This window comes from Gossypium raimondii, chromosome 9, assembly GCF_025698545.1.
Source record: "Gossypium raimondii isolate GPD5lz chromosome 9, ASM2569854v1, whole genome shotgun sequence".
Lineage (NCBI taxonomy): Eukaryota > Viridiplantae > Streptophyta > Magnoliopsida > Malvales > Malvaceae > Gossypium > Gossypium raimondii.
In genome coordinates this window covers 8,297,572-8,313,889 of record NC_068573.1, presented here as the reverse complement: position 1 = coordinate 8,313,889, position 16,318 = coordinate 8,297,572, and the positions used below count along the sequence as shown (strand labels likewise).

The 16,318-nt window shown below is 31.0% G+C and overlaps 1 protein-coding gene across 1 annotated transcript; it reads right to left on the bottom strand.

Moving 5' to 3' along the window:
* Positions 1-2,782: 2,782 nt before the first annotated feature.
* Positions 2,783-3,631, bottom strand: LOC105798334 (uncharacterized). Its single transcript, XM_012628367.2, has one exon. The coding sequence runs from the start codon at positions 3,558-3,560 to the stop codon at positions 3,078-3,080; it is 483 nt and encodes a 160-aa protein (XP_012483821.1). The 5' UTR covers positions 3,561-3,631; the 3' UTR covers positions 2,783-3,077.
* Positions 3,632-16,318: the final 12,687 nt, after the last annotated feature.

Genomic DNA, 16,318 nt, shown 5'->3' with positions numbered 1-16,318 from the left:
ATCGGAATGGCCCATTACTTAAAAAGGTTGAAGGTCTATCTACAAGCTTATGGAAACATAATCTTCAAGGATATGCAATCTTAGATATGATATATGCAATCTTGGATATGATATGCAACCTTGGAAGATATGATTTTGTAATCTTAGAGATTTAATTTGTAGATACCCTTTAATCTTAGCCGTTGATGTAATTGATCTGTACAGTTGGATTTGGAGAGGCTCAACTATAAATAGAGGCCTCTCCCTTCATTGTAGAAGGGGGAGGAAGAGGAGAAAAATCAATAAAAAAGGAAGAACGATTGGCAGTTTTTTTAAAGGTGGCTTACTGTTTTTTTTCTCGATTATTTTTTTGCTTATTTACGATTTTAAAAAAGGGAGAAGGTGATACCACTGCGAATTTTATTTATTTATTTATTTATCCCTAATAAAGTGATGGATTTCAAAGGATGGAGATATTTTTCCATTCGAGCCCTATGAGTTATTCGCGCCTTTTAATTGGGCCCTTCATTTTTTTTCCTTTAATTCTTCAATTTAAATCCTTATTAATTCAATGTGCTTGATTTCTTACTCCACTATTTTTTTAAATATTTAATTTTGAATCTAATACTATTTTAATGATTAAGCTTAGTATTTTTCATTTTATTTTACGTTTATGTGTATTATGGCTATAAGTTTATTGAATTATATGTATATATATTACCCTTTTGAAAAATTATAATGTATCATTATTTTGATATTCAATATATATTGCTATTATTTCAATTTATCACACTTTTTTATATTTTAGGTAAATTCAACACGATTTGTATATATTCTTTGATATTCCTATTTTGTAATATATTTTCAAAATTCACTTTACATATTTATATGTCTTAAAGATTTATATGAAAATGCTTTTATACAATACTATTTTATATATACATATGTAATTTGTAATAAATTATTTTTATTCTATATATTATTGATTTCATATTATTTTAGCTATTACCTTTAAATTCTCTCTTAAATAGGTTTATGTATTTTCTTTCAATTCATTTATTATTTATCATTCATTAGTGTATGTTTTATTTACTGAATTATCGCTCCATGTTGTATATTATCATTTATCGCATTCTATTCGCTTAAAAGGCTATGTTCGATATCTTTCAAGCATCAAAATCATTTTATTCAAAAGTTTTCAAAATAGAGATAATACTCGTATTTAGGATTTTCAAGAAAACTGAGCCCTAACGTATTGGGTTCCGATTTTCTTCGTAAAATCTAACAATCGAGGATTGCTTTTTAATCAAACAAAATAAAACTTGTCATTGGGATTTCAATATGTTGTGTCCTAACGTATTGGATGTGACACGTTGATTTCTCGAGATAAAGATTTTTTTAAAAAAATAAAGGAAATATTGAATGTTTGGGATTTTAAGAAATTGTGTCCTAACGTATTGGGCTGCGATTTCTTCATAAATTTTAAACAATTAAATATTTTCTTAAATTTTATTACACGATTTTTTTTTGGACTAACTCATCCTGAAGAGAATAAAATGTTGTGTCCTAACGCATTGAGTGTGATATTTTTCTTTTTAAAATGAGAAAGTCTTAATAAATAATTTAATTTAACTAAGGATAGTATTTATTAACTCTCGACATTAAGACACTAATTAATCAACTAGGTACCAATGTCTGGGCGTAACGAGGGTGCTAATCCTTCCTCGTATGTAATCGACTCCCGGATCCATTTTTCTAAAACTCGTAGACCAAAGCCATTTTAGGTGATCCAATCACACCTCAATAAAGGATTGGTGGCGACTCCAAAATTTTTTTTAAAGGTCGACAACTAATTTTTTGTTTTCAAAAAAATAGTTTCGACACCGTCCATCAGAAAATTCACAATTTTGCCGGAAAATTCATAAATTTTGAGATTCCAGGGATAAATCCCAGATTCTGGTGACCATTCCAAGATTTCGGCAACTATTTTATTATTTTTAAACCGGCATAAAAATAGTGTACACAAATTCATTGCAGTCGTCGAGTTTAAATCTATGCTTCAAATTGACTTATTCTTTCAATTCCAGCTTTTGCATGAAGCGTTGTTTGTGATGGTGATGATGAAGAAATAAAAGAGAGAGAAATATGGTTTGGTAATGGTGACACTGATGAATGATGATGTGTTGTTACCCATGGTGATGATGAATACATAAAATGTAAAAACATGAAAAAGGAAATTGATCCATCATCCATGTAAAGATAAAATGGAAATAAAAAGAAAATTTGGGAAAAAAAATTTAATAAATATTGTGCCACGTTACTGTGGTTGACGGAATAAAACTGTACTAAATTGAGAAAGAAAAGAAAAGAAAAAACTACAGCTATCACTTTGAGGAACGAGGTATAGTTTAGAGGAAAATCACTACTTAACCCTAAATATTATAAAAAATATAAAAATCTTAATAAATTATTAAAAAATTATAAAATTAAGAAAACTTGTTTAAAATATTTAAAACTAAAAAATATTAGAATTCCCAAAATTAATAAAAATGTTGAAAATATTAAAATTAAATAAATTTATACGTCTTTATAAAATTTTTAATATGTTTTATTAATTTTATAATTTATTAGATTTTTAAAATATTTATAAATTTATATCAATTTTAATATATTTTTGTGAAAAATTATTAAATTAAATGAAAAATTATCAAATGTTGCCAACTGATTAGTTTGTCAATATATTTAAATGACTAATTGATTATTTTAATTAATGAGAGGGATAATTAAATGTAAGAAATTTAGCTTTGGGAAGGAATTTATGAGATATAAACCTATTTTATATTTACATAATTAGGAAAATTAAAAGCGAAATAACTTAAAAGCTCCAAAATCAGAAAAAGCCCAAAAATGAATACATACAAAATCTAATCTTAATCCCATACGCTTCATCCTCACCTTTCACTATCACCCCAACCCACCCACCTATCCATTAAGCAAAAATAACCCTACAATGTGCCATCTTATCATATAAAAGTAAACGAAGAAGCCACGCCGTAGTGACGTCACCGGTTCACTGTACATGATCCACTCGGCGTCATCTACGCCAATGGTGTTTTCTCCGAACCGGGAACAAGAGCGTAACGGGTTGAGAAAGCCCGAAAGGCACCGAAATCATTATCGTCTTCCAAATTACCATTCTGTCCCGGGCCTTCGTCGAAATTCAAAGCGTAACTCAAAGGATCATAATGGAATTGCCCATGCCTACCGCCGGAGACGATTCCGCCCCCACTTTTGCTACGGTTGAATCGCCTGATAAAAGTCTTCCAGCGGGGGCCGGCGACGATCTCGGACCACTCTCGAACCTTCTTGAAGGCTCTAACACTTGAGGACCAGAAGCCAGTATCGGACTGGACGTGGGACGAACCTATCCGCTGCCAAAAGGCTACGCCAACGGCAGGCGTACGACGGGAGCTGAAGCAAGGGAAACAGAAGCAGCAACGAGTGTTTCGTATAAGGGAATTCGACGTCGTTTCTTCTTCGGGTATTGCTGGCTCTATATCTATATGAGCCGCCGCCGCCATCACGGTGATTGAAATGCTCTCTCTCTCTCTCTCCCCCCCTCTTTTTATCTCTGTGTGTGTCGCTTAAGAGAGAGAGAGAGAGAGAGTTATAAATTAGGGAAAGGGTGTATTGGTAAAATCGGTTTGGAATTTTGTTTGGTTAATAATTAGTGATAATTTTGATTAAGAATGATTAATGAGGGGTGGGCCCCATCTAATGAGATAGGCCAGCGAATTTCCAGATCATCTTAACATGATTGTTGGTACCAAAGGTCGATGAGATAAATTTAATTTTGGATTTGTTCGGTTCAGTTTATATTATTATTTATTAAAATATATTTTTTATTTAATTTTAATTTTAATTATAAAACATATTAATATTAATATTAAAAAAAATTACTTTTGAATTTTTAAATTCATATAAAAACAAGGCTGAAAATAAATTTAAAAATTGAGCCACGGTTCGATTTAGCTTATAAGTAAATCTACAGTGGGGCCCTCTTTATATATTTTTTCGTTATTGGTTTTCTAATGCATGCCAGATAGGATAGCTAATTCCAGGGATATATATGGAAATTCATTTTGATTTGATTGAGAAGCATTTTCTTTTAAAGCACCATTCTCTATAGTCTATGAAGAATACCCTTTTATTTTTTATTACTATATTATTACTTACTAGAAATTTTACTATGCGCATATATATTTAGAGACCACATATTAAAAATATAATAGTGTATGCGAAAATAATATATAATAAATAATAATACTATAGTTTGAAATTAATTAATAATAAATGAAACATATGCAGCATTAAAATAAAAATATATGAAAAATAATAAAATAAAATTTTAGTTGAGTGGTAAACTTAAGGTTTTACTAATCTAGTTGGTATGAGTTTAAATATTACCATATGCATATTATTATTTGTTTTGTTAAACTTAGAATATTAAAGTACCCTCAAATAATATAACTTATTTTCATTATAAAAGGATATTTACGTAATTTCTTTAATCGAGTTGATACCCGATTGACTTGTAACACCAATTCAGTCAAGAACTTTATTAATAGTATAGATTATTGTTGACATGTAGAGTCGATAAGAAGGAATAAATGGTGGTAATGATGATAGTTCACCCTGATTGGGCGAAGAGCCAAAGTGTTCGACAATGGAAGAAAGGCTGAGAGAATGGTTAAGGAGGAGAGAGTGGAGAGGAAATAGTGTTCTTAGTGTTTGATTATGTGTTCGATGATCTCTTTAGTGTAATGAACTTATATATGCAAGACAAGGGAGGTCACATGTTCGAATCTCATTAATAGCAAAGCCACTTCTTATCTTCTTGTAACGACGGCGATATAATCTTTTATGTTGATAGTGTGATGTCTTAGGAAGATTGAGCAATCAAGGAGCATCAAATCTCACGTGCTTTGACAAAGGTAGCCTTGTGCAAAGGTCCTCTGAGTTCATTGTGGAGTTACATAATATTAGAGGTCCACTTGATATAAGGTTCACGTATAGAGGGTATGTGTAAGGCTTACAAAGGTGGTATAAGGATTATATAACTAGTTTTAATACGTGTAAAAATTATTTGGAATATAATATATTAAATATATTACATGTATAAATGTTGTAGAAAAACAAAAAATCATAAATATAAATTTATAAACATAAAATTGAATTATAAATAGAAAAATTAGAAAAATTTGTTTGGGACCAATTCTTTAAAAACTTTAGGGAAAAAATGAGTAAATTGTAATCTATATTTGGTGCGATTTTAAAATCATTTTTATTTTAATGAATAAAATTGCTATTGTTGAATGGGGAATACCTTTTTATCAATGGCAAAACACAAAGAATTTTCATTGCAATTATGCACCTCACATTTAAATTGTAAGTAATAATTTGTATTTTTAAATTATTTATGTAGGGTAAACTACAAAATTAGTCCTTTATGTTTGTTTAGATTTATGTTTTAACATGAATGTTATCAATCGGTAATAATTTAGTTGGTCTATTGCTACCAACTGTTAAAACGAGACGAAAATAGTTAAATACTTACATGAATTTTTTTTAAAAACATTTTTATAGTGGGCCCGACCACTTATATCTTTATTTATTTTATATTTTATATTTTTCTTCTCTTCTCTTTTTCATTCCAAGTTTCTTTCCTTATATTTCTTTTTTTTTTTCATTTTCTGTTTTTTTTTTGTCTCACCTTTTTTACCCTTTCTCCTCCTCTTCCTCCTATTTTTCTTGTTATTCTTCTAACAAAACTCTAGTTGTCGTCGTTGCCTCTACCCAATCTTCAACACCGTCGTTCAGTCTTTAATCATTGATTGTCTTCTCTTCTCCCTTCTTTCTACTTCTTACTTTTCTTTTTTTTTTTTTCAAAATCCTTGAATAAAAACTAGATTCTTCTTTCTCTTTTTTAAGTTTCTATTGCTACACTTTTGACTGTTGACATAGCTTCTACGATCTTTAATGTCGTCAAACACTCCCTTTTCTCTTTTTTTCTTTCTTTCTTTATTTTCTTTCTTTTTTATTGAAAGCACTTTAATTGTTGCCTCTCACCATGCCGTCAACAACCACTAGATCAGTTTGATTTTATGGAATGTTGCTCCTCTTATTAAGCTTATCCTTTTCACTGTTCTAATCGATGGACCAATGCCTGAAGCGTCGTGCATGGTGGATTCAAGATAAGTTAGTCTTGTTTTGTTTTCTTTCTTTCTTTCTGTGTAACACCCCAAATCCAACCTAGAAGTTATGGCCGGATACTGAGGAATTACATCAAATCATTCAAAGCTTTTGTTTTAAGCAAACTCAGTGCATGTTTCGAATACATAAAATTTTGGCAAAAACTCTCATAGATGATTTGAAAAACAAAAGTTCGAAAACGCTTATTTAAAACCTAGAATTTAAATTCAAAGTCGCGCGTTTTGAAAGTACTAACATTGGCAAATCATTTTCAATATTAAGACAACCATGTATTAAAAACCATATATTTTATTTACAGAAAATATTTAAGTGATTACTTAATCTTATAGCGGAGAAATTATCAGAGTTTTAGTTTTGAAAACAGAAATCTATTTTTGTTAACTCATATGATTTTATAGTTTTACATTAAAAATATCAAATACTGAAAAATAAAACCAAGCCCAAAACAAAAATCAAAACCAAGCCCCCCCCCAAAAAAAAAACCAAAACTAAAAACTTATTCCAAAAATCAAAAGCCCAAAAAAAACTTAATTAACTAAAACAATCAAACCAACTTAAGCGTAAAACCAATCCAACCTCTCGTACATTGTCTAGTCTTAAACGTAAAATGCAACGATAGCAAGCAAAAATCAAAGAAGACGGAGAAAACAAAAGAAAAAGAAAGAAAAAAATGGAGAAGAGGGGGAGAGAAAAACGTGAGAGTGGAAAGTGGGAAAGATAATTTGGGAAAATTTCATAACTACCCACATCCCACTAAATCCCATTAATTAACCACCTACCAGATTCCCTCATAGTTCAAAATAAAAACAATTTCCACTTTGTACACATGGGGACTTAAACACGAGACTAAAGGGTGAGTTGAAGCCTTACCATTGAACCAGTGAGCTCATCCTTTCATAACTTGCATAGTAATAAGATTTGAGTCAAAGGACCAGGGATAAGAATTGAGTTAAAAATTACGAAAAATTCAAAAGATAGGATTTAAACTTAGGACCTTTCACATACATATAGAACACACAACCATTGAACCACATTAAATTACTTGTCATAATTTTCACAACCTTAATCCAAAATAGGGCTTGACCTTTCTTGGTTTCACTAACCCAATTTCTTTTAACCCGACTTTTGGGATGTGACAACTATCCCCTCCTTAAATGAATTTTGCCCTCGAAATTCTCGCTGTCACATCTTTCACTTAACCACAAAATCTGAAATTCCTTATTCTGAATTGATCATCACGCTATCGCTGCGCAACTTTGATTTCAACGTAATCTAGACAATGTTTCTAATGGAGTTACTATTCACTGACATGTTTTATCTCATGGAGCTATCTACTGAAAATATCACTAGTGATTCCACAACCCTAAAGTCAGAAATTCTAATGACAGTCAAACACTTAAGTACAACCAATTACTTAATCAAAGAAAAATACAATTGATATGGATCGCAATTGTACCCTTATTGTTGCTAGATATGTCTCTACCCTCTCGATGACTAGTTGCACAAAGAAATCTTCGATTTCCTTTCTGAGCCAAAGCTTACATCCGACTAATAGAATGTTGAGAAAAATCCCTGACAAGATGCTCATTAGATTCAGATCTAAAACACACTCCCATTTTCCTCTAACACACACTCGGATGATGCTTAACACAGAAAACACGAATCGAAACCTAACATACACTCACAACTGCCTCAACTCGTTGAGACCTAACTATTTTGGCTTGTTTTCCTAAATTACAGATTCAAGTCAACAAGATCAGAATTCTTCTTATTTAATACTTATCCATTTCCTTTTCCTCGCTCTCTAATCGATTAATCTCTTCCGCTAACTCGATCTTATTCGACCAAAGTCGCTCACTCACAAACCCTCGACTCACAGATACAAATTGGACCTTAGCCGCCCTTTGCAGATCTCTAAACAAATCCTGGGACACAACATTGTCTCCAGCTTCTCGATTACCTCCCTCAGAAATAAGTGTCTCCACATACTAGCTAATTTCCAAATTGGACATACTTCCTTGAGAAAAAAACTTGACGTGGGTCACTTGACAACGCCCACCACGTCCTCGTGCAATGTGCCCATAAGTACCATGTAAACTTATTTTACTAATCTTCAGTTCAGAAACCTAAAGTTTAGCTTAGGTTATTAAAAATCCTAAATCTTATGTTTAGTAGAAGTGATTTAATTATCTTAAAACAGGGAACATTTTATTCGATAATCTCTAATGTTCACCAAGCTAACTAAAGTAGCTAAAGTGCAAATAACCAAAGTATAAGTAACTTACTTGGATTGGCGTTGGAGTCTTGGATTCCAAATATTTTCTTAAAACAATCCGAAATTTCAAAACATATTATGCTTAATATTTTAAACCAAAAAACCACAGCTCAAGTTTTACAACTTGACTCTGATACCACTAAATGTAACACCCCAAACCCGACCTAGAAGTTATGACCGAATACTGAGGAATTACATTAACTCGTTCAAAGGTTTTGTTTTAAGCAAACTCAGTGCATGTTTCAAAAATATAAAATTTTGGCAAAAACTCTCATAGATGATTTGAAAAACCAAAGTTCGAAAACGCTTATTTAAAACCTAAAATTCAAATGCAAAGTTGAGCGTTTTGAAAGTACTAACGTTGACAGATCATTTTCAGTATTAAGACAATCATGCGTTAAAAACTATATATTTTATTTATAGAAAATATTAAGAGATTACTTAATCTTGTAGCGGAGAAATTATCAGAGTTTTAGTTTTGAAAACTGAAATCCATTTTTGTTAACTTGTTTGCTTTTGCAGTTTTACGTCAAAAAATATCAAATACCGGTGAATAAAACAAAAACCAAGACCAAGCCCAAAACAAAAATCAAAATCGAAAACTTAGTCCAAAAATCAAAACCCCCAAAAAACTTAATTAACTAAAAATAATCAAACCAACTTAAGCATAAAACCAATTCGAGCTCCCGCATGTCGTTCGGTCCTAAGTCAGAAGTTAACCTAAAATGTATTGAGCAAATGAATAAGCTAGAAGCCTAGTGTGTGACTCGGCCCACAAATCAAATTTTATTTAATGAATACATATGTAAATGTCATTACAAAATTTTACTTAGCATGTACAAATATCATATCAGAATACAATATCAAAATGTTGTATTGCCAAAAACGTATATCAGATCATTATGTCATATTTTCGAAACATATTTTGGATCGGAATATCATATTTTCATAAACATATATCATATCAAAATGTTATACCAAACCAGAACAAATGCAGACACGGATCCTGCCCCCATCCGTTACACAGCAACTCCATCCAACCAATCACACCAATTAGGACTACAAGAGTCCATTTATCCAATCACACTAGGTTATAGTGGTATGCCACTCATAATGGTGCATTTGAGTTGCCAAACATATATTGCGGTTTAACCGCCGAAGATGCAGTAATACTGCCTGAAAAACACTTCCTCCACCATTAAAACCCACCCCAATGCACATGCAGAAACATAATATCATATGTTCATATAACATAGTCGAATCGAATAGCTTATCAAAACAGATAACAAAATAAGTATAACACACATGGTTTGCAAAATAATCATGCTTAACTCACGTACTTACTTATACCAAAACAAAACGCAATATTATACTTATCGAAACTTATTTAACATACCTCCTACACTTACCCATGTTTGTTTACGAAAACTTATGTTTTTCTGGGTCTATATAATGCCTATGGACCCAATTTTTGAGTCCCTTAATCAGCTCCTAATTGGGCCTCAAAATTGGCCCAAAAGGCCTATATAGCCCAAAAACCTAGCCCGTGTGGTCGACACGCCTACCCACACGAGTTGCAAAAATACACACGGTCATGTGCCCACGTGGTCTAGCACATAGCCTACAACACCACCATGTGGTGCACACAATCTACCACACGGTCGTATGGCACTGGGCAATTTCTAAAACAATCCATGTTTCACAAATTTATCGAGTTTCGATTGAGTTTTTGGGTTGTTTTCACACACCTGATGGCAGAATTGATCGACTGCACAATTAGAACCCACGAATCCTACAACCGTTCATCAAATCATACCAACTAATCATAAAAAAGAACCATTCAAAATAACATATTATTATCAAAATCCCAACCCCTACAACGAAATTTGGGTTCTTACCATTCGGAAACAGCAACCAAACCAAAACTTAATTCGTTGGAGGAATTTGATTATTGTTTCCCTTGCCTAGCCAAAACCATTATGACGTTTACATCACAAAGAACAAGAATTAAACACTAACCAACCCAAACCTTGCTAAAAAAATTAAAGCTAAAATAATAGAAAAATAATTTAACGAACTTACACCATGCTTGGACTATGACCGAAGTGCGAATATCACCCACGAACACAGAAGAAAACGGAACGAAAATAAGCAAAAATCACAGAAGAAGGAGAAAACAAAACAAAAGAAAGAATAAAAATAGAGAATAGGGGGAGAAAAGAACGTGAGAGTGGGAAGTGGGAGAGATAATTTGGGAAAATTTCATAATTACCCACATCCCACTAAATCCGATTAATTAACCACTCACCAGATTCCCTTATAGTTCAAAACAAAAAAAATTCCACCTTGTACATACGGGGACTCGAACACGAAACCACAAGGTAAGCTGAAGCCTTACTATTGAACCAACGAGCTCATTCTTTCATAACTTGCACTGGAATAAGATTTAAGTCAAAAGACCAGGGATAAGAATTGAGCTAAAAATTAAAAAAATTTTCAAAAGATAGGATTTGTACTTAGGACCTTTCACACACATGTAGAACACACAACCACTAAACTACATTAAATTACTTATCATAATTTTCACAACCTTAATCCAAGACAGGACGTGATCTCTCTTGGTTTCATTAACCCAATTTCTTTTAACCTGGTTTTCGATATGTGACATTCTGTCTTTTTTTCTTGGGTAAACTACACTCAAGGTCACTCTAAAATAGGATTTGTTCTATTTTGGCCACTCTAATTTTTTCTTAATTTAGCCACTCTAATTAAGATAATTGTTCAAATTAGTTACTGTGATTAAAAATTTTGTTAATCCATTAACAGATTGATGATGTGACATATTAGCTCATTAAGTGACTAACACGTGACATTTTCTTTGACTTTTAACTAAAGCTAAGGGCCTATTTATAATTAGCCCAACACACTTTGTTTTTGTTTTTTTTTTCTTTCCTCTTGCTTCTTTTTCTTTTTTTTTTTGGTTTTCTGATATGATAGATGAGCCTTTTCTCATCCATTGACTTCATTATTTCTTCATTCTTCCTTTCAATCATGTCCTTCACAATTTTCTAAACAATGGATCTATGGTAACTAACTTTTATGTCAAAACCCATGCACATCATTCACGCTTCTGCTGTTGGAATTTTGATCCAAAATAGAGGCCAACAAATCATAGGAACCCTTGCATATATACTTTTAAATTGTAACACTCCTTGCCTGACTTGACCGATAGGCCCGAGCTGTAAAATACAACATTCATTGTCGGAGCAACTGCAAACAATTATTCCACATTTAATTATTCATATATACAAACAAGTATCATTCACATTCTAAATATACATCACAATCATTTCTGGGTCCCATACAAGCTTACGAAAACTCTTTTGTTATCTTGAGCATGAATTAGGACCAAATTGTAAAGTTTTAAAATTTTCGAGCTAACGTCGCGACTTCACAATCTCCACGTTGTGATGTCGCCAAGTCAATGAATCACGTTATGACTTCATGCATATCGACTGGCGTTACTCACTGTTAACATCACGTTGCGATGTTGGAAGTTAGTGGTCGTGAGTTCGAGTCAAGTTGAATTTTATAATTTGAATAAGTCAAATAATTTGAATAATTCAAATAAAAAATTGGTGTAAATATCCCTTTGGTCCCTATCAATTTTGAAAATGAGCAAATTGGTATCTTTCAACAAAAATTACAAAATAGTTCAAAATAATTTTCAAAAATTCAAAATAATTATAATAATTCTAAAATTTATATTTTTTATAAAAAAATTTAAAAATATTTTAAAAAATATTTAAAAAATATATAAAGAAAGTTAAAAATTTGAAAATTTTCTAAAATAATAATTTTAGGGACCTAAATAAGTTAATTAATGATTAGAGGTGCTCATAGGCCAGGTCGGGCCGAGCATAAGCATTTTATTAACATATATTAATTTTGCCCAAGCTCGGCCAGAACAAAAACTGGGCCTAAAATTTTGCCCAAACCCACCCATCTTTGTAAAAGACTAACCCAAGCCCATTTTAGGCTCACCCATATTAGTTTTTAAATTGTAAAAATATATATTATTATTTTAATATTTAATAATTGTATACATTTTGTATTTATTAAAAAAAATTTTATAGTCATCTTAACATTATTTTTAATGTTTAAATTAGAGTGATATTATATGTTTAGTATATGTTTATTTTTTTTAATGTGTTCTAAATTACATAATATATAAAAATTACATAATATAAAGTATTATAAACTTAAAACAGGCTAGGCCGCGCCAAACTTGGGCCTTGAATGTTCAAGCCTGAGCCCAACCCAGATTTTAAATGAGCCTAATTTTTTTGCCCAAGCCCATTTTTTGGGCCTAATTTTTTTGCCCAAACCCTCCTAAATTTCGGACAGGCCTTTGAACCTGGGTGAGTAGCCCGACCTATGAACAGGTCTATTAATGATTCAAGTTGATCATACTAATATATATATATATATATTTGCTTTGAAAAAGTTTTCAAATATATATTCTTTCAAATTTATGTTCTCTAACATGGAATTAGTTATACTTTAATATGTTTTTAATTTGACATGTTTAATTTTTTTAATTTAACTCAAACAATTTCATTTGATTTAACTCGACTTGAATTTTATTTCACTCGACTAGATTTGAAAAAAATTCAAGTCGAATTAGGATGATAAAATAGGTCTCATCAACCCGATTAACTCAAAAAAATTTTTCACTCGATTAAACCGAACGCTCACCCCTACCTATTTTTGGCAAAAAATATCATTTTGTTCCATTTCAATCTTTTACAATATAACCTAAAAGATTCATACATCTTTCTTTTTTTTTACAATCATAAACATTCCAATTCCATACCACTTCATATTAATAAGATCACATAACCATCCCAATACAAACCAATTCAAACATGAGCTCAACCTAATCAACCATTTAGTATCAAACAATTCAACTACCCAAACTTTTGGCATATGCCATTTCATATCAATTATACATTTTCAAAGCACAAAATTTACCTATTCAATCATGTTTCATCTACAATTTTAGGAGTAAAGAAATGCAATGGTCTTGGCTTGAATTAGTCATACATACACTAAACTATGCACCATATTTAATATTCAACTTACCCTTTCAATTTATCCACCAATGTAGTTCTTTTAGATGGTCCAATTTCAGTCTTTAACATGTCAAACCATTCAAGAGCATGATTATCATTTCCATAATATCAACATGACCAAATATGCATCTATAAGTTATATACTGTGCCAAACCTTAAAACTCAATCATCACCACATTTACCAATTAGCAAACAACTCCAAAATGTTAAAGTATACACTAAAGAACCCTTAAATACATGCCACAACCTTAAACCAAAATAAACATATTACTACCAAAATCAGTGATAGTGTGAGCTTTGAGATAACTCGGGTTGATGAGTTTCGCAATGTGAAAATCTACAAGGAAAGGAAACAACTAGAGTAAGCATTTAGAAAGTTTAGTTAGTTTAAATGGAAAATACTATGCATAACTTGTTTTTACATACGCATTAAAGCTACCTTAGTTTGACATAACTTTGGCTAGAACATGACAATCAAAACATCAACAAGGTAAGTATATATCTATAACCATGATCATTAAATGCTACAAGTAACTTAACATACCAATACATGTTACTTTCATATAACTTATCAAAATGGTATATTCAATCAACAAATCATAACATTATAACAAGTATGCATGAATCAATTCAATCATTTTTGCTATCAACAATCATAAAGATATATCATTTACAATTCAATCCTTTCAATGACTTTTCAATTTGGATATCAATTCCATTTCATCACATTTCCAATTTCCAATTTCATTTATATCGTTTCACCTGGTGAACCCTAGTAAATGGACTCAGATACATGAGTAAACTACACCACACCAATTGGTCGTTTGAGCTGAGTTTATTTATCAAGTTACAAGATCGAGCTAAACATGTGTCACATAATACCCAAGAATTCACAACGAATGTTGGATCTTGTTAACATCTGTAATAAATCCCATACAAACGCACACAAAACCATATTGGCATGCCAATCGTATCCTAACCTTTTATTAAGTTCACACAGGTATCAATTTCTACATATTTCAATATCATCCCTATAATCGTTTACATTTACATATCACACCCTATAAAGGGGTCACATCTTTAAATTCCATCTCATATAATCATTCGTAGTTTCACATTTGTACCCTGTATTATTTCTTAATAATCCATCATCACACAATATTTCAATTCAACCTAATACTAGCCAAATGTGCCAATTTCCATAATATTTAAACTATATAGAAACATTCATATATTAAATTAAACGCAACAATACATATATAATACAAAGTGAGATAGCTAGTCCAATATTAACTTACCTATTCAAAATGTGAAAAGAATGAATTACTTTAGGGACTAATCCACAAATTTAGCTTTTCCCTATTAGCTCCACTTTGATCTAATTCTTGATCTATAAAATTATTTAATAATTTTTATGCCATGATATGAGTGAACTTATATCAACTCATTTTTGGTATCCCTAAAATTTTACATTTTATTCAATTTAGTCCCTAAACTCGGGATATACATAACTTTCAATTCCTAGCTTGGATTAAAATTTGATTTTTATATTCTCATTAGGGACCTAATAATTTCAAATTCTAACATGATTTCATGAAAATTTTTACAATTATTCAATTTGGTCTCTAATGTAACAAAGTTAACTAACAAGCTAAATAACTTTACAATCGAGTCCTTTCATAATCTAAACTTAAAATCTATCAATTTCAAGCCTAATTATTTAAGAAATAAACAACAAAAATTTATAAAACTTTAATAGTTTTACAAATTTGTATATGAGCTAGCTAAATCAACCTCTTATAACCTCAAATCTATGAAGATTACAAGAAAAAAATTTGAAATTGCTTACCAATTAATGGCCGAATGGTATGGAAATTTCTTTAGGTTTTCTTTGTTTTTGGAATGATAATGGGAGAATAATAGTTGAAGAATATGACATCACCACTAATATGGCGCCCCAAACCCGACCAGGATGGTCCAACTTGAATTTCGAACATTGCATTAGCCATCGAAATGACTCTATGTTAAAATACCTCAAAGCACACCAACCAATCATGCACACCTAATAAGTGAGTGAGGCGGAAGAAGCGGAAGAAGGATCAAATTCAAGTTGTTTGACTCAAGAACGAAAGTTTTGGATGTGACTTGAAAGGAAGAAACTAAATAAAATTAGAAAATAACAAAGGAAATAAGAAAAATAAGAAAAATTTTAAAAAATAAAGGATAAATATTCAAAATAATAACTAAATAGAGAAAATATAGATTAAAGTAAAGTGGAAGATGGAACAATAAACCGATAGATAGAAGGATAAATGTCCGATTGAACCTTTTGAGATATAAATCCAACAAACTCAATTAATGGCTCTAATCAACCTTCTAAGAAATAATCCTTGGCAAATTGAAGGATGAAGAATGAATTCCCATGACTCCTTGAAGAACATTGAGGAGAAAACTACTTCTAAAAATCATAAGAAAGAAATCTTGCACAAAGAAACAAATTCCCGGAGTTGAAAACTTTATTAATGAAAACATTTTTTTTTTGCACAAAGAAACTAACTCCCAAAATTGAAAACTTTATTAATAAAAATAATTTTCTTCTTAATAAACAATGAAGAAGCCTTTATATAGGCTAGCTAAGTATATTAAAATAAAACTC

Coding starts and splice junctions, on each gene's coding strand:
- LOC105798334 (XM_012628367.2), bottom strand. CDS start 3,560: ATGGCGGCGGCGGCTCATATAGATATAGAGCCAGCAATACCCGAAGAA.